The sequence below is a fragment of the Pomacea canaliculata genome, linkage group LG5 (assembly GCF_003073045.1).
Source record: "Pomacea canaliculata isolate SZHN2017 linkage group LG5, ASM307304v1, whole genome shotgun sequence".
In the NCBI taxonomy this organism is placed as follows: Eukaryota; Metazoa; Mollusca; class Gastropoda; order Architaenioglossa; family Ampullariidae; genus Pomacea; species Pomacea canaliculata.
Genome location: NC_037594.1, coordinates 13,896,959 through 13,920,028, shown reverse-complemented (window position 1 = coordinate 13,920,028; position 23,070 = coordinate 13,896,959). Strand labels below are relative to the sequence as shown.

General features: G+C 41.0%; 1 protein-coding gene across 7 annotated transcripts in view; it reads right to left on the bottom strand.

The window, feature by feature from the left end:
- Positions 1-23,070, bottom strand: part of LOC112563480 (histone deacetylase 4-like) — a 71,964-nt gene that overhangs the window by 13,602 nt on the left and 35,292 nt on the right. For 5 of the 7 annotated variants that reach the window (XM_025237363.1, XM_025237367.1, XM_025237370.1 and 2 more), the window contains 15 exons: positions 21,421-21,535; positions 20,603-20,714; positions 20,146-20,261; positions 19,131-19,274; positions 17,089-17,198; positions 6,679-6,810; positions 6,073-6,202; positions 5,674-5,824; positions 5,132-5,315; positions 4,900-4,986; positions 2,715-2,792; positions 1,743-1,983; positions 1,352-1,485; positions 861-966; positions 216-316 (listed from right to left, as the gene is read on the bottom strand). In XM_025237363.1, coding sequence (XP_025093148.1) covers positions 216-316; positions 861-966; positions 1,352-1,485; positions 1,743-1,983; positions 2,715-2,792; positions 4,900-4,986; positions 5,132-5,315; positions 5,674-5,824; positions 6,073-6,202; positions 6,679-6,810; positions 17,089-17,198; positions 19,131-19,274; positions 20,146-20,261; positions 20,603-20,714; positions 21,421-21,535 — 1,941 coding nt within the window. The remainder of the gene's footprint in view (positions 1-215; positions 317-860; positions 967-1,351; positions 1,486-1,742; positions 1,984-2,714; positions 2,793-4,899; positions 4,987-5,131; positions 5,316-5,673; positions 5,825-6,072; positions 6,203-6,678; positions 6,811-17,088; positions 17,199-19,130; positions 19,275-20,145; positions 20,262-20,602; positions 20,715-21,420; positions 21,536-23,070) is intronic. The other 2 variants (XM_025237368.1, XM_025237371.1) reach the window with 2 other exon arrangements.

The window sequence follows — 23,070 nt, the reverse complement described above, 5'->3', positions numbered from 1 at the left end:
GAAAGCTGTAGTGACATGGCAAATTGATTTATGCAAGTTATATGAGTCTGTCGAGTTGAAGTTTTTAAGGCTCTGAAGTAGGGTATATCAACCACAGGAATATGAAGCCTCTATAAAACAATTAACTGATGCAATAGTATGTTTCTGCTATTTGAAATGAGTGGATGATGAAGACAACATGGCTGTGTTGAGAAAAGTGCTGTGCTACAGCTCACCATCCTGGCTGCTGTTGATGTATGCATGTCATTCCACACTGTGTCAGAGTCAACACCAATACCACCGCATAATAAAAAGCAGAATCGCATTGGCAGATTCTCTGAAACCAATAAGGCAACATCATATGTACTAGGGACAACATCACAGTATGGACATGTTCAAACACTTCAACTACAAATGGACAGGTCACCACTGGTAATCATTTTGCTGGTTCTATCATGGATGACTGTGGATCTTTTCAGCAAGGATGCTGATTAAATAGCCTTATTTTCCTTATGCTCTGCTTTGTCTTACAGCCATGACTCCTTGTGGGAAACTAATCAACTTTCACTTGCCGAAATGCTTCATGGGTTTACTGATATTATTGTCCAATGCCAAAACTTTTAAATCTAGTTAATTCTCCTTCTCTCATTCCAGCAATAGGTACAAGACCAACACATGCTAAAGACTCTTGCATACTGGTCAGCCATTGTATGAAAATCATTTGTGTAGAATCCATAATTTAGTACACTGAACATGGCACAATTACTGTATGATTCTGATCACTACTGCTATAGTGTAGTGATCAAATCTTGCATAATGACTGTAGCCAACAAGTAGATGCAAAAAGATGAGCATTAAAAATATTCTCAAAATATTCTTACCCATCAACCGCTGTCTATTGTAAGGGTTTCCTCCAAATATTTCAGCATACAGGTCAGTATGGCAACTTTGTAACTCCTCTATAGTAGCTTTTCTGGGTCGGATTCTCTGAATTAAAAAACTCATGTTATGACATAAATTCCTTTGAATGACAAAGAAAAAGTGCAGATGTTTAAAACAATTTCTACAACCAACATAACAAAATTTATTTTCAGAATAATGCTTGTAGACATGTATGTAAACACATTCACTACTGCACATACATTTTGAACATAAGAAGTAAGGACAAGATTTTGAAGACAATGCCACTGCATACATGACATAAAGATTGCTGATGGCATGTGAAAAGTATTTAAAAAAAAAACATCACTCCTGTGACCTTCAGAATACCCGACCAACAGCCTTACATTCATGCACATCAAGCCTTTTGTATCAAAACATTGGCACAATGACCAGTCTTATGGGACTGGCCACACATCTAGCCAACACTCACTTCACACTGAGAGACAAGGTTGGTTTCTGTCAGTCGTGCCCAAATATTCTGGATGCGGCCAGCATGCTCCAAGTGGCTTTCATCATTGTTGCAGGTACACTGGTGCTTGAGCATTATTGTATCATAGGCAAGACCTAAAGCACAAAAAAAAAACCTCTTCAGCTCTGTTCCCAAACCCTTATTGCTTCTCTCTTATCCCTTATTCAAACTTAAAGACTAAGTCTATAATATTCTGACAAATCTCTATCGAAAGACTTTACTGAAAAAAATGCCAAGGCATACCTGCAATAATTCTTTTTTTCAGAATAGCTTTTCACAATCTATGTGATTAATGTGGACTATGGGCTGCTAAGAGTTATCCTAAGATGTCACATTCTCATGGATGCCTTACCAGTGGTAAATGTGTAGTTAACAGGCCCTGGATCAGCTGGCTGCTGTGGTGGCACAGAAAAGGTGACTAGAGGACTGGACTGAGTGCGAGATAAGGGTCTATGGTGGGAGTGACGTCCATGACGGCCTTTGATGATGTCCCGCTGCTGGCAGAGAAATGCTTCCCGCTCCCTCTGCTGCCGTTCAAGCTCACTTGGCATTAAAACTCCCTCCTCCATCTTCATCTCTGGTTCTTTCATTTCCTGCAGTCAACATTTATAGTGATGAATGCATATATATATATACACACACATACATGCACACACAATCAATACAAAATTCTTTAAGGATGTTCCTATTTAAGAACTGCCTTTAACATAGCTTTATATAGTACATATAGAACAGTGTAGCACTGACTTTCAACTTGTTAACTCTTTTTAACATGGACATCAGTTATGTTGCTTTAAAGTAATTTTTGCTTGACACTATTTTGTAAGGTAAGACCAGCATGACAACATGCACTTTCAAAGTGTTTTTTTTTTACATTCGCTAATCATCTAAATAGAAATCAATGAACTGACGGTGAAGAGTTTGAAAGATATAATACTTGCTTGTTAAAACTAAAATAAAACTAAAACTACAATATCAACCCCTTTCTAAGGTCAGGTGGTTAGAAAAAAAACAACATAAAAATCACACAACCAAAAGAGAAGAACTAAATATGGGACACCAATAAATATAATGAACACAATGTTCATATATATTTTAATTTGCATAAAAGCACTAAAAAACTGTAGATAAAAACATGCACAAACAAACATATTCATGCACATGCATACACTAGCACACACACATGCACACTGTCATGCATTCACATGCATGAATTTCTGACACTGATCCTTTGTCTGATTAGTGAAATGGCATTTAAAAGAAACACTATCAAGGATCAAGATTAATTACTTTATATATCTACTCATATATAAGTATAATCAACCTCTGGTTGTACTGGCAGCATCTTGACGGGTTCCCATCTGTGTTCAACAGTCTCCTGTTCTCGACACTCCCTCAGTTCCTGCACATTCACATGCACCATGCTAGTAGTGCAAGTGGCAGCCTTACAACTGTCACAGTTATGGCTTCTATACACAGCCACAGATGTCAAAGTGCCCACACATACAAGCATTCTCCAATGAAAAAAAAACTGTTACTAACTACATTACAGAATTTCATTTTCATTTTATTCCACAAAAATGCTAGCTGTTAGCTGCACATGATTCAAGTGCTGGCTCTCAGCAGTACATAGTTTAAATGAGTTAAGACTTCCCAAAGTACAAGACGTAACTGCATAGGTTATTTTAAAACCTGAATCACATGGTCTGGTTTATTATGTGCAGTGGACAAATAAAGATGATATTTTATCATCATCATCAAAGACCATAGAAGAAGAAGGGAAATTCAGCAATTTATGCTTTACAACAACTCCAATGTCTTTTATAGTTTCCATAAAATCCCCAACGAGAATGAAGTAGAATGATGACAATGCAAATATCAGCAGCTATCTTTTTATGACAATAAACAGACCTCTGAACTTGTTGCAGTTAAAAGCAGTGCTGCTATTTTATTAATATGAACAGTTAATTCTGTTATTTATACTGAACAATAAACATTATTTCTATAAAGTACCTACCAGTACTATTATTTCTCATGTCAAAATCTAGTGGAGTTTTTCTTTTTTACTGAACGGAGTAAAGTTCAGTGCAAGATATTATTCTACAAAGCCTGAGCAGATAAATCCTTCCATTTTCAAGATGCAGGACTACAAACACCAGCATACTCAGAAAGAGGTCAAACTTGTAATGTCCCAATTCTCCACAGATGCACATGGTTTTATTGAAGCCATTTGTTGTAGCCTCTATAAAATATACAACATCCATGTAAAGTCTTGATGTCTGTGTTGCTGACCTCTTTTCAGGTGCATGTATCTTGAAAACTCAAAATGGATGTTTAATCAAATTTGGAAAATATTATCTTGCACTTTTACACATTAGGGAAAAGATGACCTCCACTAGATCTTTAACCTGAGGGATAATAGAAATAGTATTTAGTTTACAAAATTAGCATCCCACTATCTTTAAGCAGTTTAACTGCTCCTGATCAACCCCACAAATATCAGTTAACATGACCTTTTGATTAATGGAAAAAGTATGGCGTGTGAAGATATAATTTTACATCTTCCCACTCTCACCTACCCCCTGTTATATTTGATATTTTAATGGGATGTTTGTTTTTTGGACATGGAATGTTGATGTGGTCTGTAATTTAGAATCAATTTCCACACAAATAAAAAAAAACTAAGCAGAATAATCATGCTTGCCATTCTGATACATGCAAACTGCAGATACAACATCATCATGCACTTAGCACAGCCTCAGTGGGCATGTCACCATCTGCAACACTACCTGAGTAGCAAGTGCAAGATGTCAGTTAAAGAACACCAAAATCACAACATACAAATTCTGTTTAAGAAAAATTGTGCAAGTTGTTGGTGAAAAGGTCACAAAGTCCATGCTAATGCAATGTGGTCTATCCTCGCTGCTTTGTGATCAAGTGAATCCTATCAATCCATGGAGGATCTACTAACAAGACTATTCCGAGTATCAAATCATCTGTTTCTGTCCCAGATTAAATAATATTTCCTGACAGTAAATCTGCACTGTGAGCTATAGAACTATAACTCTTAAGCAGTTTGGTCTGTGAACTGATGCTACATCATAATGCTAGTCAACACCACTTATCATCTCCTCCTACCACTGCCATGCCTCTTTCTGGCTCCCTTGAAATTGTCAAACAGAGGCCTTGGTGTCAGAGAGTGGTCAGCAATCACACTCTACACCAGTTACATATCCTGTGTGAATGTGTTTTGGCTGGAGTATCATACTATAAAATCTCCTGATTGTTGTTATTCTGTTGCACTTCATGCAATATCTTTGACAGTCATTTTCGAAGGTTAGAATTAACACACTAGATCCAGTTATCACCTCAAGTGAACATGCATAAGCTTCCTGTTTGTTGCAGCTATAGCAGCCTTTTGTTAAAAAAAGGAAAAAAGTATCCAGTGTGTTTAATGCTGCAAGACATGCCAGACAGTTTTAAGAAAGAGATCAAAAATGTCTAGGTACCTGTGCAAGCTTCACTTCTGTTTCTTCATCCACATTTTCCATGTGACTTTTACTCCCAGCTCTCTGAAGGACTGTTTGCCGTATGTGCTGAAGAACACATCAATGCAAGATTAACATCTTACGACACTGTTGTCAACTAATAACATTTGATGTAAAAGTTTCAAGATCAACTAATACCACTTTCTTACGTACCTTTAGTCAGAAAGAGCTAACCAAGAAATCAATACCACACCTGTTTAAGGTACAATTTCTGGTTCTCCTTCAAATATTGTTCATGTTGCTGTTGCAACAACAGAGACTGTTGTTGCTGTTGCTGTTGTTGTTGCTGCTGTTGTTGTTGTGTCTGTGTTTGCTGGAAAGCAGGATGGCCAAGAGGCAATGGTGCTGAATGTGTTCGCCCTAATGGTCGGTGATGTCTGCAACAAACACATGCATTTGACTCTTGAAATTCTGAGCAAGAAATTGAAAAATTTACTTTGATAGAGTACTGGAGTCTACAAAGGTTTTCATTTTTTTTATTACATATCATATGACACTTCTTTTTTTTTTTTAACCTCTTTTAACCTACTGAATAATTCACCAGAAAGCTCTGATGCAGGTCTTAAGTTCTTTGATTTAGAACAGCAGGGCATATGTTTGCATGAAATATATAGGTTCCAATTTCCAAGTGTTATCATTGGGGTATTTAGAACTCTGGTCCATACCTACAATCTTGAAACATTACATTCTAAGTAATTATGAAAGAATGCCAATGCCATGCTGACGCATGCCAACCTGTGAAGTCTATGAGCAGGGTGAGTGGGCTCAGCAAGAGGACTGGGTGCTGGACCAGAAACTGGAATGCTATATGGGTTGACAAGCTTCCCTTGAGCAGCAAAGTATGCTGCTGCCTGTGCACTGCCAGCTGGGAAATCACTATCCATCACTGCAATAAACAGCAGCATGTCTATCTTGATACAAACAATTCCTTATCATTCTGGCAAATATATTCCCAACGCAACCAAAAAATATTGAACAGAGAGTAGCTCCTTTATGTTTTAGCTGCATGCACATTAAGTGATTATGAACTGTATAAATAAATTGGTAGCTCAATGATGAAACCTATTGACTACTGTTTTTCTGTAAATATCAATCTACAGGTAATGATGCAAGATCAAAATCCACACCACTCACTGGGCAGCGCGGGGAAAAAGCAGGGTGCACCACCTGGTAAAATATGCGTGGCCAGAGGCAGACCTATCCTGGCAGCAGATAGACCAGGTCGCTGTTCTTCTTCAGAAACAATACTGGATGGTCCAGACCCCTGTGCAAAGCAGAATATTTGTAGAAAACCTTCCTCACTCACAAATTGTATGCAGCATACATGAGAATTATTAGTTTTATTGTTTGGACTATCATTGTCCATACAGGCGCACACCTGGCATAACCTTTTTTTTTTTAGGGGGGGAGGGCACTTTATGAAAAATAAAATGCCTCAAAGGAATGTTTGCATGTTGTTTCTTTTTGTTCTCTTCCTATAGAGATATTTCTTTTCTGAAACAATATATAATTATCTGAGAATTTGTAAGGTAGATGATTATTTTCCCATATTATTCTCTTATTCCATTATTTTTAAGAAAAATTAAACTGTTTTCAAACTTAAATACCATTTCCCTGAACCATTACTTTAATAATTTCCAATATACAATGTGTCTCTTCCCTTTTCTCAAAATTTTGTGACTATGTTCTCAGCTCTTAACCTACCAGAAAGAAATCTATGGAAAGAACATAAACGCTTACCGATGAGGGGCCTGAAGCTGGGGGCCTGCCCAAAGAGATGTTGGGCATGGACGGGGAGGTGTATAAGCTTAGATCTGCACCAGGGTAAGCCATGCCTGGACGAAACTGACTGAACATGTATGCTGCACTGTCCTGAAATTTGAAAAACAAATGGTCAAAGAACTATGTATGCAAATGGCTTTACGTGATAAAGAAGGCATATAAATCAAGATGAAAAAAGTTTATTTGGTCTAAAGTGTGAACAAAACAGCAAACGTAAAAACTAAAAAATAGCCAGCAGGGCCTATTTTGTAATAAAAGTGGGTAAAATGTTATCAACTGTGAATGTACTGGTTGAAATATGTAACAAGCTGAAAAAATTGGCTGTGTCAAAAACTGAGTGTCCATAGCTGGAAAACCAGCCTGTCTCCATACAAAGAATGGTCATCACAGGAAAGTTTGTAATAAATTTGTGATAGATAATGAAAGCAAAAAAACATCTTTTATGCATTATTACTATATGTTACCAGTTACTTGTATGGCTCATACTTTATCTAATAAGATTAATAAAGTTGTAGTTTAAGGGGCAGAACATAAATTTTATCTTTATTTTACAGAAATTTAAAAACAACACCTGGCAAGTATACCTCAAAATAAGCAATATTTCAGCCAAAATGTACTTTTGAGTAAAACTATTTTTTTTAATTTTGCAAAAAATTTGTAACTAAAAAGTGCACAACACTGCACCTTTCTGCACTTAATAAATTTCATATACACCTGCCAACTGGACTGTGCCGTAAAAATTAGCACAACAGATTACACTGGCTTGTCAAAACCAGTGCCACACCATGCTGCAGCTGGTGGACTGGATGTCAAGCGTATTTAAATTTTGTTTTTTCTTTTATTTTCATTTAGTCATTTTGATCTGCAACTACTGTAGATGGGAAGTAACACCTGCACATGAAGATAAATAATTCTCTACAAGTTATCTCCCTTGGTTAATATTTCATCCCATTGCACTAAATCCTTTTCAAATGCAATTCTTTGTGGTAAAGCATGCGAAATATATCCATGTGTGGCAATAATCCATGTTACCGAAAATCAAAACGAACTATTACTTAACACTCTTAGCATGACACAAAAATATAACATTACGATGACTGGCTTATAACTGAAGACAACAGTAGGTGAAATTTGTTCTTTATAATTGCTGGCCTGAGGTAAGCATTAGATCAAAAAAACCTCTACATTTTCGGAAAGCAGAATTCTTGAACTTTGCAATAAAAGTAATGGAAATCGTCTTCCCCATGCTTTCCGGCAAAGCCATAATCATGTATAGTAAAAACGAATAATAGTTATATGGTAAAAAATGGATTTTCTTCCAGTTGCAATGTTGCAAACGCATGTCACTGCATTTCATGAAGTTCATCATTAATCATTAGCTATTGAAGATAAGAAAAACAAAAAAACAGATTTTTATTATTTGAGACCCCATGAAACATCTTTCTTGCAATTTTAGGTCTTTTTTGTAAAAGACAGACAATCTAATAAAAATCTCATATTTTTAAAAAATAAAAGACCATGAAAAATAAAAGATCATGAGTTTTTTTAAATCCAAACAATGCATGTTTACCTGACTTAGTTTTCGAAAAACAATTTCTGATATCACCAGAACAGAGAGAGGACAGTTGGAAAATAAAAAGCTAATCCCATCCTGCTAAATTCTAAGAGCACTAAATGCAGATGGAGAATAGTTATCATCCTCAGCTGGATGTCTTGAGCTTGTTTTGTAAAACAAGCAAATAAGATTTCACTAACAACCCTATACCCATTCTGTGCCAAACCTCATAAGCAAAAACAGGGACATTTACACATCTGTTACTGTAGGGAATGCAAGAAATATACCTCAGAAGAACTATTTTTTTCTTCTACACTTTCCACTCACCCAATACCATTCTTTTGTCTCTATTCCTCTCTTAAAACTTTTTTCTCTCCCGCTTGGTGGGGAAAAAACTATAGAAAATTATGGCAAAACAGCACAGCAATCTCTCTTGAAGGAGATGATCTAAGGTCTACTCAAGGAACAATTTCCTGTCGTTCACTGCTTGCCAAAAGCCACAGAAGCAGTTCTATTTGTGGCACCACTTTATTTTGGCGCAGTTCTCTGGGTGTGGTACAGCATGCGACTGGTGATAAAAGACACCTCGGTTGGATTTGGAAACATCAGCCTTCACTAGCCAACTGCTGCTTCATGCCTCTGTCACTGTTTACCATCCAGTATACTACTCAAGCCTCTTCTGTTGCAAGAATGCTTTTTGGTTGTTTTTGAAGCCATGAGGTAAATATGAGGAACAAGAAGAAGAGAAAGAATTCATATATTTGCAAAATGACACTGCATGAGGAACATGTTTTGATGGTGACTGCCACTAACAAATATCAATCACACACACACGCATCTTCCCTCACAGATCCTACTACTCAAGCTATATATATATACCAACCTGAATGGTTAGTGGGTTTTTTTCAGATGCCAGTAATATAGGTGATATAAGCCTAACCTGTAAATTTCAGCTTCCAAAACCCATCCATTAATTATCCACTAGCAAAGTACGCGATTCGTACCTGCAATTAACGAGCACTGCTAACACTATACTACGTCACATTGGTACACCATTCACAACACTGACAGCCGTCAACACCAATCACAGCGACAATTCGGGTTATTTGGATGTTCAAAGTCGGCATTTCTTGTGCTAAAGTAGCAGTTTTTCAGAACCATGAGAAATGCAAACTGTCAGCATCCAAATAATCCGAGCTGTCATTCATTCTCTCTCTCTGTTTGGTGTTGACTGCAGGCAATGTTGTGAACGGTGCATGAATGTGACTTAGTACGCTGTTATAAGCGCTCGTTGATTGCAGGTGCGAATTGTAGTGAAAAATTAACTGATGGATTTTGGAGGCTGAAATTTGCAGGTTAGTTTTATATCGCCTACATCTACAGATATCTGAAAAAAAGCAAGGCGTTCAGGTTGGTCTTTAAGTACACCCAGAGAATGACTCCTTTCACATACACATGCAAATACAGGCGCACACTCTTTCACATATACTATATACTACCCACACTTTTCAGATTCCCCATTGACTCACCATTAAAAGCAACCTTGGCAGCTGCATAAGGATAGTGGGCAATCTATGATCACTAGCCAAGAAGCTTTAGGCGTCAAGAAAGATAAACGGCGTGACAGAATGGGTGGGCGAGGAAATACGACAAAGGTGTTGCTTAAAATAAGAAAAAAAGTAATAAACAGAGATCTCCTACTGCATCAAAGAATGTTATAGTCTGGTCTATGTCAGATGCAGAAAACAGATTTTTTATGACAAGCAGGCCCAGAAAAAGACTATAGGAACTGTACCAAGTCACAAGTAGCTACCCAGGTAATTTAGGCAACGTCTCAAATATGAAATAAATATTTATCTGTGTTAAGCACGACAGTAATGGCCAAGCATCCATCACCCCCTACCCCTTTCTCTCTCACACACACAAACTTCAAATGTTAATGTGTGTAGGATGACAAATCTTTTTTTTTTTCAACCGTCGCAGGTCCATCTATTGCCTTCACTACTGACTACACCACCCACCCCGGATGCGGCCCTTCTGTCTTGCGCAGAATCTACGTCAAACGCCCCGGGCGTGGCCACTCCTGATACTTCTCACCATCACACCGGGTTGGGGGATTTACGGGGTGGGGGAATTAGCTTCTCCCTCACCTCAGGAAAGATGATCTACGTGTAAAATATACTGCGCAAGACTTGGCCTCGCGCACCCACACACCCCTGGTTCAGCCGGACGCGCGTGTGCGTGGCTGGTCCACACCTTTGCTTTTGCAGGCGGGCGTGCGTTCCTTGCTCGTCCAAACACCGTGTCGGCTTGCCGGTGCCGGGCCCGTGACGCCCGCAGGATGCCGGGAACGTGACCCACGCGCAGAATTTCACTACGATGCACGCTGCACCGCCATGCGCTATCAGTACACCACTTGGCAAAGCTCATCGTTTGGGGCTGGGGGAGAGGAGGGAGTGGAACGAGGCGGGAAAGGATCGGCTGAACAGATAGAAGCTGCCAGTACTAGTTCTGAGAATAATGTCTGGAGATAAATGTTGTGATTACATACATCTTGCGTACAAGAGCCTGTGGCTGCAGCTCATGAGTTGTGGGGTTAATAACAGTTAAGCAATTATTATTACCTCCATAATGCTTTTTTCCTCTTCCATTTACTACTTAACGAACGTCAATGCACGTCTTGTCAAACATACAAGAAAAGCAGCCGCACTGTGGGAGTTAATCAAAGCCCTCATTACCCTCACCCCCCCCCGGCCCCTAAATAAATCAGACAAACAACAACATCGGTCGTTCGCCTCTAGCCCCTCCAGCCAACTCTAACCCCATGGCCCTGCAGCACACCACGTAGAAACTACGTCACGTAGTTCAAACGGCTAACCGCTCCGGCTTGCTCCCTCTGCACTAGCCCCAGCGTGCAACCGAGCACGGGTATTTTTGGCAAATTTGGCAACGGTAAACATGTGCCAAATATAACCACATAATCGACAATGTTTGTCTCCAATGTCTGCATTTTAAAGCCCCTTCTTAACTGGATACAACTGTGGACAAATCTTTGACCACGTTTCGAAATAACCGTTGAGCTGCACCAAACCTGGTCGTCCATAGTTGTGTCCGGTTAAGATGAGTCTTCAGTCCACGTCACACTGCTACCAAGTGGGACCGCCAGCTAGACTGTATGCTGATGGCTACTCGCAACCGCCTCTGTGAAGTTCATGTGTTCTCTTGAATCTTGAATTTAGTGTAATTATCACCAACACACGTGCGTAAAAAAAGCACGTGCACATACAAGCTCGATAGGAAGGACACGTAACACCAACCCTCTCTTCCCCTCCCCTGTTCCTTTTACAAAAAAGTATATTCCTAGTTTCGGGCCTCCACCTGACGGTTTAGTTTCGTCTCTGACGCAATAGTAAGCAGCACGGGCGAAAACGAATTTACCAGCTGCTGCAGACACTAACGCACACATCAGGACGATTCTAGAAGACGCGCTGTGCTTTTCTCCCAGACTGCCATGGCTGTCAAAAGACGGCTACGCCCTTCAGAGGCCGGCGCCACGGACCGGAAGTACGCTGCTACCACCAAGGTAGCTTTACTTCCGGTTCGCGCGAAGGCCTGAAACCGTATTCTCCCTTTTTTACCCCTGATGATAATGGTCTCTATGATGCTTGGGCCTCCTGGTCGTTTGAGCAAAGTCTAGAGATCCAGTCGATATTTTTACTTTTTTTTTCTTTCCACCCACCATCCCACGCGCTAATCTCGCACTGTTGACAGCAGACGCTCCTAGCTTTTGCTTCCATCTGCTGAAGGTTGTGTGCCTAAGCTTGTCGGGCCACATGGGATCGCCAACCGTTTGTCTCCATCCCGCGCATAGCACCTTCAACTTCAGAAGCCTTTAGAAAGCTGGCCGCCACAAAGGAGTGGGGGAACTCGGGATGGGGTGATAAAAGGGGAGGGTGCGGGTACGGGAAATAATACTGCCAAAGAACCGTGCAACTCAAACCTGAACAGTGTACTCTAGGTGTTCTCTACCTACAGAGAGAAGTACACTACACCACGCCAAGATTCCTGACAAGACCCGACGCACCACGAACTACATGCGCCAACTATGTCCACTCTCACCTCCCACTACCTTTCCAACAAACAAAAAATGTCGCCCAACCCACTTGCTGCAAGCTCTGTCTCGACATCAAACCGGCCTTTTGTCGTGGCTTTTCTTTTTATTTCATCTTTAACGTTTTTTATTTTTTTTATTTTCATACTATTCTAACGGCAAAAACAAGCTTTGACCCGCCCTACATAAATCCTTACACTCACGAACGGAATCAATTTGTTTAAAGGGCAACATGAGAGCAACGCATTTTCTTTATGACCAGGCTAAGTTCATTTTTACTACTGAAAATATAACAAAATTTTGATATCTATTTATCGAGGTACATTTATACTTCTTCATTTTAGCTGCACGCAAGTTTACTGTTTACTTACTCGCACGTGTTCCCCGTTTAAGCTCCTCATACATTGTCACATCAATGGTGTCCTTAAACCGTCAATTGTTTTTAGCATTGTGCTGGATAAGGATACGACTGATGATGTGTTTGTGACTGCATTTCCTAGCCTGCCTTTATTTTAAACCGAGGATGACATTTTTCCTCTTCAAATTTAGGTTATGCAGATGACATTATTTTTAGAAATACATTTCGTCACTTCCTGTTTTCTCGACAAATCCAGGTGTGATTAACAGAAAAAACATAAGCATAATATTTTTCGTGCCTCTTCCTCATAAAATAACACCGGAATATGTTTTTGTGCTCTATTTCCAGTTATTTTTTGCTGAGCGTTCGTGTTGCCCTTTAAACATGCGTAAATATTCTCAATTATGGCTAAATGTTCCGAGTTCAGTATACATGTACTAGCAAACCTTATCTGACATTTCAGGTGCCATCATATTGTGAAAGCTGCAGGACATGGTGTAGTATTAGTTATATCAAACTGTCACGACCGGAACTACACGAGCAAGAACAAAACTCGACAAACTACAAAATGGAGAATTTATTCGCGATTTGTCCTCAACCATACCTCTCTTGCTTTTGATGATCGAGGATACAATATCGAAGTTTGTGATGCTTGAGCAGTAAATTTTTGCATTGTGAATATCATTGTTATCTTCTACATTAAATCATGTAATTAAACCAATATGTGGAGAAACGCATACGATAGAACTGCCGGGTTTTGTAGTACTGGTGTCTTTCTCGGGAAAAGAAAACAAGATCGCTGCCACCTGAAATCAACTGAAACGAGTTTAAACGACAACAGTCATGGCGCAGTTTTTGAAACCAAAGTGCTTTTGTACTGGGCAAAGCACCTCAGCCACTCTGTGGGGCGTCGTACCCATGAAAGGGGTTGATGGATCGCTGGAACAGCCTCGTATTTGTGTGAGAAAGAGAGAAAGGTGGGGAGGGGACTCAGACGTACCGAACTCTTTCTTCTGGATTCTCTACAATCCCAAGGTAGACAAGCGGCGATACGCATCCGCCTTCCTGGAATTCATGGCTTCTCCGTCAGCGTTGATATTTTAAGATTTCGAACAGCTTTTACCGAACAGGATGAAGAAGTTAGAGTGTATAATCTGCCTCATGTCCAGCTGACTGTCCCTCCCCTTTCGTCATCTTATTTATATACACCTACAGCAGCTTAGCGAGTCATGTGTCCTCCGTTCATGCTTTGGAATTAGGTAAGGACCTGACTGCTGGTTACTGAACCTTCTACCTCGGATCCACCCCGTGCCAGATGTAATCCGTTAGCTTTAAAATGAATACCCAACCCCATTTCCCATGGTCTGCAAAGGGTTTGCCAATGGCAGCATGCTCGTTCACTGTAAAAAGACAGAGGTGTCATGGGTAAACCACAAATTTTGACGGCTCAAAAACCGCGGTCTTACTTCCTCGGCTCTCACACAGCAGCTTGGAGGTCGTCCAAAAGATGTTCCTTGATTAGGGCACGGCAACAGGTTACAGAACTCCGGTTATTTTTGTGCTGGGCAAAACCCACAGCGCTAGCGTTCTCATAGGAGCAAAAGGGAAGAAACAAACAAATAAAAAACAGTAAAGATGATGGTAAGTTTAGATACTGACGGGTGCTCCGGCAACAAAATTACAAGAAAACATCTTCACAAATCTCGAGGTGTTCCGAAAGAAAAATAAAGCAGAGCTACAATCAGTGCTTAGTATTTTATTTACTCTTCTCCAGGATGGGGTACAGTGTCTAAACACATGTCTAAACTGAGGCAGGGTTACTCTACCCAACTAGAGGTGCAGCTTTAGTTTAACTGTTTCGAACCAACCAATATTTACTTTAGCCAGGCAGTGTGCAGTGTGCATGCTAGCCTTAACACATGGTCCCTGACTAAGACTGTTCGATAATCTGTAGTGCGACGAAATGTTCAACCACACCCTAATTTATTTCACGCTTCTTTCTGGCTCATATCGAGCAAACATACAACAAAACCAGACGAAAGCAGAAGTGACTCATGTCTTCCTAGACTTCCCTTCGCAGCTTTGAGCAAGAGCGAGTTTGTTGTTCCATAAAAGCCACCACTGCTGCCAGTGAGTTGGTGGGCGCGTGCATCTACAACAACCGGCGCCATCTAGCCTATCCTGTCCATGAAAACTGTCGTACTGACTACAACCGAAAACATGCGAGGTACGAGGACAGTCCAGCCACCCCAGGTGTGATAACCATCATCTTGTTACTTTATCCTAATAAAAGTCCTAACACTTCCAACTCTCTTCCTTCCATAACTGTTTAACGTTTTGCACAAAAAACAAACAAAACAAAACAAAAACACACATACACCCCCCCCCTCAAAAAAAAAAAAAAAAAAAAAAAACTCAGGAGTTTGAAACCAGCGATTTACTTTGCTGTTTATCGAGAAGACTCCACAACGGTCTGGAATGAGCCTGGCGGTAAATCTCTCTTCCCCACCCTACCCCACTCCCTCCAAAAAAAAAAAAAAGCCTTCTCATCAAGAATTGATCTATTTTGGCCCGACCTCTCGTGGTGTGTCCTGGTGAGCTTATCTATGGCGTGAAGAAGGAAAGAATGCGCGCGTGTAATCAGGTATGCGCGCGCACCAGGCGCCGGCACGTGCCCTCGTGCGGATCACGTTTCCTCGTCTGCCGCTCAATGAACGTGGTGAGAATGGCGGTTTGCTGTCTGTAACTGCAGGCCACGTCAACCGTTCCTGGCTGTAGTCTTCACCGTTTCCAAGACAAGCGGTTGCAATACAGTGTCTCTAGCGTTCGTGACCAGTACAACATGGTTTCGGCATCTCCCCCTCCCTGTGTGGGTTGTGCGCGTGCTCACACGAGAGAAAGATGTGTTACAGAGAGCACGAGAAAGAGTTAAAGCAAAAACGCGACTATAATACCGGGTGGGAAAAGAAAATTGGGAACATTCGACGATGAGGCTGTAGAAAAAATTTTCTTCGGGGCAAGGAAAGGTGTTTGCCGAACCTCATGACTGTACACACGTACTTAAATATTTCCTTTTCAAAGCAGGCTCGGATTTTTCTTGCCTACAACTATAATAATTCAAACATCGCGCGTTCAAAACTCGTTTTTATCTCACTTTGCGACGAATCAACTGAAAAATATTACGACTGGCCCTAGAGAAAGCCACTCGCTAGAATGAAACTAGAAAATACTGTGTGTGTGGTCTAATCAAGTACTCTGCCACATCACATAAGCTAGACAGGTTTTTCTCTCTCCTTCTTTAACCAAACACCTTTCCCCTTCCCCCTTCTTCTTTCACTGTCTTCATTTTTTTTTTCTCGCGTTTTTCTTCTCTCTCTCACTCACACACACACACACAGAGGTGGGAGGGAGAGAAGAGAGAGACAAGGCCTCATTTGTGCACTCTTCATGCCGATATTTTACTGCCAAGATTAGACCCGAAAAATAAAATGTTGGCAGTCGCACAGGTATCTGAGCAATTTCTATTTCAGGCCCACAGGCTGAAAGGCAGGCGGTCTCGTAGGCAGCTGATTAGAGAGAGCAGCTTCTCATCCTCCCTGTTAAAATCTCAAGCGCCCATGCAAGTGTCAAGTCTATATCTGCCTGCCTAGAATAGCAAGTTAATATAGCTAGCGAGCCCTGCCACCCTTCCTTGAACCCTGGCTACTTAGTCTAACATTGTAGCAGGTGGGTCGACGAATGAAAACAGGTCCAGAATACCTTCACAGCAGACGATTTCAGTTGAAATGGTGGTGTGTGTTGGGGAGAAGGGGGGTTAGAGGGGAGTCTAACATTTGAAATATAAGCAATAATGAAAAAAAGTGGATCCTGCTTAGGGTCTCGGCTAAAGATCGAATTAATAACAGCTGGTTCTCTTCAAGCGTCCCATTGCACCTCGTTGTCTCATCATCTGCTATCATGAGCTAAAGAAAAAACAAATGATAGAACTACGCCTCTCATTATCCGCTACCCTTTTAAACTGGAGAAAAAAGAGAGACTAATGAGAAGGAAAGAGTGGTGGAGAGGAAGGAAAACAAACAGATGTGCACGAAAGACAGAAAGAAAAAAAAACCCAGATGGCTGGATGGATGAAAGGTAAAAAAAAAAGTAGAAAAAAAGGGGGGGGGGCATCGAAATACGAAGAAGAAATTCATATGCAACATCAACAATAGCAGTGAAGTGTTGGGAAGGACTGTTTATTTTGTACACGACTGTGTTTCTTTTGACAGAACGCACAGCGAACGGGAGCGCATGCAGGTACCCGACCTCCCCACGTCTGTGTGCGCGTGCGCTTGGGGTACTTACCTCCTTTGAATGGAGGGACGACAGGCTCCCGTTGGCCAGCGAGCCGTGTGCAGTGCTAGGCGGAGAGTTGGGGCCCGAGTCCGGGTTGCTGCCGCAGACACCCGCATCAACTACAGCAGACGAAAATGGTATTAAAAAAAAGTTGGTTCAGCTGTGGCACCTTTCATGTGTTTATATGCATCCTTCTCCGGATGCAGCTGGTATCAAAATAGTCTAACTGATAAGCTCAGCACTCAGTATAGCTAAAGTCAGATTGGCTATGGTCTCTGAGATAGTCCAGTATGGTGGCTGTTGACTGCACTGCGCGTGCGTGTTGAAGTGGGTGAGAGAGAGAGAAAGTGTGTTCGTTCATTGAAATCTGTGCAAAAAAAAAGGCTAACAGCTCTAATGAACAAGATGTGTTACAGGCGAGTGAGAAACTGCACAAAGAAAGAACGAGATTAAAGAAAGGCACAGAAACAGAGAAGTATCAAGTAACAATAAAATGCGATCAAACAGCCTAAAACTATTTCTAAGCTCGTCAATCACAAAATAAACAACATCCGAATCGTTTTGTGCGCACGGCTGTATCCTCCCCACCTGACTTATTTATACACCATACTTATCACATTATTTATCAGTCTCCTTCTTTCTTTGGTTTTTAACATTGGAATCTCGTTAACCTGTAACATGTCCCTGAAACAGAGCCTAAAACCGCGCCCCTGTTTACGGTAGCTAGACTTTCTCTACCAAGCCTTCTTGAAAACAGATGTCTGAGTTCACTGGAGTGATGATCCTGTGTCAGAATGGCGATGTCTCCCCTCAAACACAGAGCTTGGCTAGTGTGCACTATAGCATCTCCACCAGAGCCAGGTTAACGGCATTCTGATCACCTGTCTGACTTGAAACACTGACAAGGAAACGTGTTTGAGCTTTATCTTATCGCTTTTCCTCCAAGGGATCCGATTAAGGTGCATAGGACAAGATAAGAGAAAGAAGGAAGGGGCAAGAGTACAGGAGTGGAAGAAGGTTAATAAGAACGGAAGAAGGATCGGGGGAATTGAAGAAGGAGGAAGCTTTTAAGATTGCAGAAATTTTTTTCTCTATGCCGATGACTTTGTGTGGCAGAAAATTGAGAAAACATTGAGACGGTACAAGACCCGCTTCCACTGTACATCAATGTATACCTATGTCCTAAGTGTATGTTTTTTTTTTTTCTACTACCACCCAAGTCTGGATCGGGTGACTTCCAAGACAAGAAAGCTATGTCGTTCTTTGGCATAACTTGGCTTGTCCGAAAACTAGTCAACGCTTACTTAACGACCTGCAAGAAACAGTGTTCGCAATCACAAACTTATGTAAACATCATCACTGTTGCCATCAACAACCAATTAATAAATCAATCAACCAGCCAATCATTGCCGTTTGGTTGTAGTATGTCAAGAGCACATAACAGGACAGTATAGACAGTATACTTATCAAACGCCAGACCAACTGGTCTTGGCGGAGAGATGCAATCAGTGACATCTAATGCACACTACATGGCGTCTCCATGGCAACACGGCAATCCATGCAACAGGGTTAGCGTGAGACATGCGGAAGGGTCAACTCATGCTAATGTAGCCATGGCGCCGAGGGCTCCACACACACGTCTGCAGTTAAGGTTACAGGACTGGCTGCCAGGTGAAAAGGCTACGCAAGGCCTCGTTAAGCCCTCCAATGCCTGACCGTGCACTAACTAGCCTTTTCATCCCAATACACTGCCGATACGTATCATAACTGGTGTATTTGTTAAGAAAGTGAAAGTGCAATGTGCTGTAAATACTGCACGCATTGTTTACTCCATTTGCAACCAATATCCTGTTTCTTTGTTACCATCTTTTAAAATATTTTTTTCCCCGCTCGATAAACTCATTTCTATTTCCGACACCGCGATGTTAAATTACGATCTGCTGCTGTGTTGGAGGAGAGATGGAGTCTGTTGTGAACTCATCTGCGGACGAAGGAAGTTAGTGAGAACAACACACAAGGTGAGCACAGTGCACAGTTAGTTAGCTACATACTTGACAGCGGGGGTTTGCGTTTGATCTGCAGGGGTCCTTTGTCTCTGCGCCGAACCATCAGCGGGCTGTGTGCTATCATTGTGCGACGAGTTTCCAATTTCTGTTTCAACGCGGAACGCACTTTATATATATTAGGCTCAGAGGCTGAAAACAAGAAAACCAGGAACACCCTGTCAGCACTTGCCTCCCGGATTCACCAACCAAAACAGCCCACAAGTGCAGATTTACAGAATTATTGTTGTTCCCTCTGAAACTAACACTGAAAGTTAAACACATGCAATTTTTCATTTTTGCAATAAGGAAGGGTGGACCTAAAACTCCTATTTCATTTTGACAGGTAACACTCTTGAATAATTTACATTTTTTTTTTTTTTGGTTTCAATATGGCATCTCTACACCCCAACCCTCCCTCCTTCTTGGGTTTGGGTTTTGTTTTGCTTTAAAAAAAAATAAGCTTCAGTCACATCAATGAAATACTTTTCTTTTACGAAATGCAATAACAACCCTAATTGGACCTCAACTACAAAACAAGAAACTTAAAGTTGCAAATTAGACCACGCCATGTAAACAGAAAAAGCAAACTGAATCGGCACCAATTGTTCCTACACAACGCATACACTTAACACATTGCTGTCGATATCATAGTGCAGCCATTGATATGTTTTCAGTGACAAAGGCATATAACCGTTCTTTTAAAAGCAGAAAAACCAAACAAAGCATAACAACTATGCATGCTGCAAACAAAAAATAAATAAAGAAAGAAGACAAGACAAAAACCACACACACAGCACATCACAATAACCTATACCAAACTCAGGCAGCTGGTGTTACAACGAGGGTCAATGTCTTAGGAGCCTTTGAGAGGAAAAAAACCTACAATAGTCCTCCCTATGCCAAAGTGGCTTTGTGATTAATGATAATTTAAGGATTAGTCCAAACTTGCTCATTCGCTTATATTTCCTGATGGTCTAAGAGAGTGGCTAGGCATGCAGTGCGCAGTACCAGAGGCTCATACCTGTTTTGCGGAGCGGGAAGTCATCGTCGTATTTGCCCAACAGAGGATGAGGGTAAGGCGGCGACAGGTTACTCAGCGGCGGAGAACTCTGGTCAAGTGATGCTGAGCTTGGCACCCTTCAGAGGTAGACGACAAAGAGAGAGAGAACGACTGACCTCTAGCCTCAACAACAAAACTTTAACACTGTCTCAACACGCATGCACACACGATTAGTCATCACAATATGATGAGTAAACACTATAATGACCATGATGGAGCATAAAATAGTTATAATACTCATACCTCTGCAAAAAGAAATCAAGCCTGAGCATGAAAATATTTATTTATCTACAGCCAACAGTGCTTTTACAAAAACAACCAATTACTTATTGAACACAGCCTCATCGTTTGTTCATTCATTCTCAAAAGACACTGAAGGTGTCAACAGAAGGCGGGTAAGTCGGGGGTCAAATCTCACCAAGGGTGTCGGAACTGCGGCGGTGAGTCCTTCACTGCTGCTGCCTCGCGCTGTTTCTTGGTCAGCACAAACTCCTGCAACTTCTGCTTCACCTCAGTTGATGCTATGGCGCCTGGTACACAGCAGCAGCAAGTGATGAATATGGAATATGGAAGGAAGAGTTTTCATTTTGTTCTACCCAAATGTGGGTTTGATATCAAAGTCTTATGATGATGGCCCAACACAACTTCCCTTTTATTCCCTTTTTTTCTCTCTCTCTCACAGAACTGCTACCGTTACATACATTACAAATAAAGGAATGGTTCAGAACACGACCATGTTTAAACAGCCCAGCTGTTGCTCTCTAATTTTTCTTCATTGATATCTGTATTTATTTTCTCCATGCTGTGTTTTTTTTTTCTCCTTCCCTTTCCCATTTTTTTTTTCCAGCAAATATTGACTCTGCTGTCAACGAGCAACAAACAAGAAGGATTTTTTAAATCTGCTAATTTGCCATAAAAGCAGCCCCCCAGTGAAAACAGGAACTTAAGGAAATTCACTTGTGCTACGGACATGCTATGAGGACATTAATGCAGACAACAAATGGCCTATGAGGGCAATGGGCTGGTAGCCCTCATTTACTTTAACCAATGGCCATTGATTTCAGGTCACCAAGCACCTTATTTGCTTTCTGCTTTGCTTAGTGTGCTATCAGCTTCGCAGACATCACACATGCAACATTTTTCTTTTATGCCACCAAAGACACAAGTGCAAGTGACAAAGCATAAACTGCAATACACCAGTAGCTATGTAAGGAGTGAACCATAAATCTGACATACTTTCTTCATCTTTGCCTTTGTTCTTGATTTGATTCAGCCGCTCTTTCTCCAGCATCTCTTTCTCCAGTCGCTGTTGCTCCAGTTTCTTCTGGTGCTGCTGCTGCTCCAAGTAACCCTGCAAGTCACCCATCAAACACTTGTATTAACAACAGTTTTTATTTCCATTGTTTTCTAACTTCGCCAAAATAAAATCACAACATAACAGCGAAGCAGGTCTAAATAAATAAAGTAGGAGGTTGGGTTTTTTTTTTATATATATACATTTAACATGTACTAACTTTTAAATAATTCTATTACCAGCAATGTTAAGAGGCAAAAAAAAAATTACAGCTTACTGAAAAAACAAAGTGCACCATTAACTCCAGAAAACTTGTTTTTATGTCCTTGAATACTGCTTGTTTTGGAGATTACATGCAGCTGTACTGCACTATTTATGCATTTGTGAACCAGCCTGACATATTTTAAAGGGCAAAGACCTGAATACATAGAGAATAACAACTTTTTTCTCACTCTCCTTTCTAACATCAGTAAAACACATCAACATTTTTCCTTTGCTGGATTGGTTTCCATGTCCCCATACTGATAATTCTGTCAGTAGTTGCATGCGAGATAAGCTACATGCAACCAAAATGGTTCCCAAGCAACATTTGCTATTACATCAGAATGCCCGTAATACCTTATGTCAGTCTTTTAGGTCCAAAGTTTTCACAGCAAGTATCAATTGCTTGCAGGAAGAAAAGGGACACCAAACAGATTATATCTTTTGGTATACAATACCTGCTACAAGCTCTGGATAGGCAATAAAATACCCAAGCATTCACACTACCCTGCCAGTCTTGATAAAACTGTGCTTGCTACCTCTATCCCCTTTAGCAACTTCTTTTTCGCCCACCCTTTCATCTTTCAGGTGTAATTGAACCAAACAGTCCACTTCACCTCAACTTGATTTCAAGTAGCGACAGTTACAGGTCAATATGGACGATCATTTGAGCAATATGTTCCTCCATATCGGTTGGAGTAAAAACGACCTAAAAGAAGAATCCAGGGGTCAGTGCTTTGACCAAGAAGGCGGGACCCAGACTCCCATCTGTCACATAAAAACTCCTTCCACAAGCAACAACATTATAACGGCGACTTCTTGCTTTTACGAATGAAAACCGATTTTGTTTCCATGTACATGGTACTAAGGTACAAAATAAAAGCTAACCGAAAATAGTTAATCTTTTAAAACTAAAGCTAATGAAGCAGGAGCAAGTAAATCGCCTTTGATGAACATGCTATGCAAGATAAAGTTTTTTATATCCGAACAAATTTCAGGACACTTGGTAGTGTTTGTACGACAGCTTCTACCTGACTATCCACACCTGTATAATGTGAGTGTTTGAAAGTCCTCCCCTCCCTCCACTTCTTTTCAAACAGGTGAAGCATGCGGGAAACTAGTGTGAAGAGAGGGAGGGAGGATGTTGACTGTCGTCAAAGCCAGCTTCACGGTCCGTTGTATTGACTGGGAAAGGTGTGGTGCGCGCGCTGTCCGAGGAATGGGCAACGAGGGAAGTTGGGGTGATGATGAGAGATGCACCAGAGGGCAGCACGGCTGGCAGAGGTGTGCGTGCATCATGTCGGACAAACCGGTCACAGCTCAGATTCACC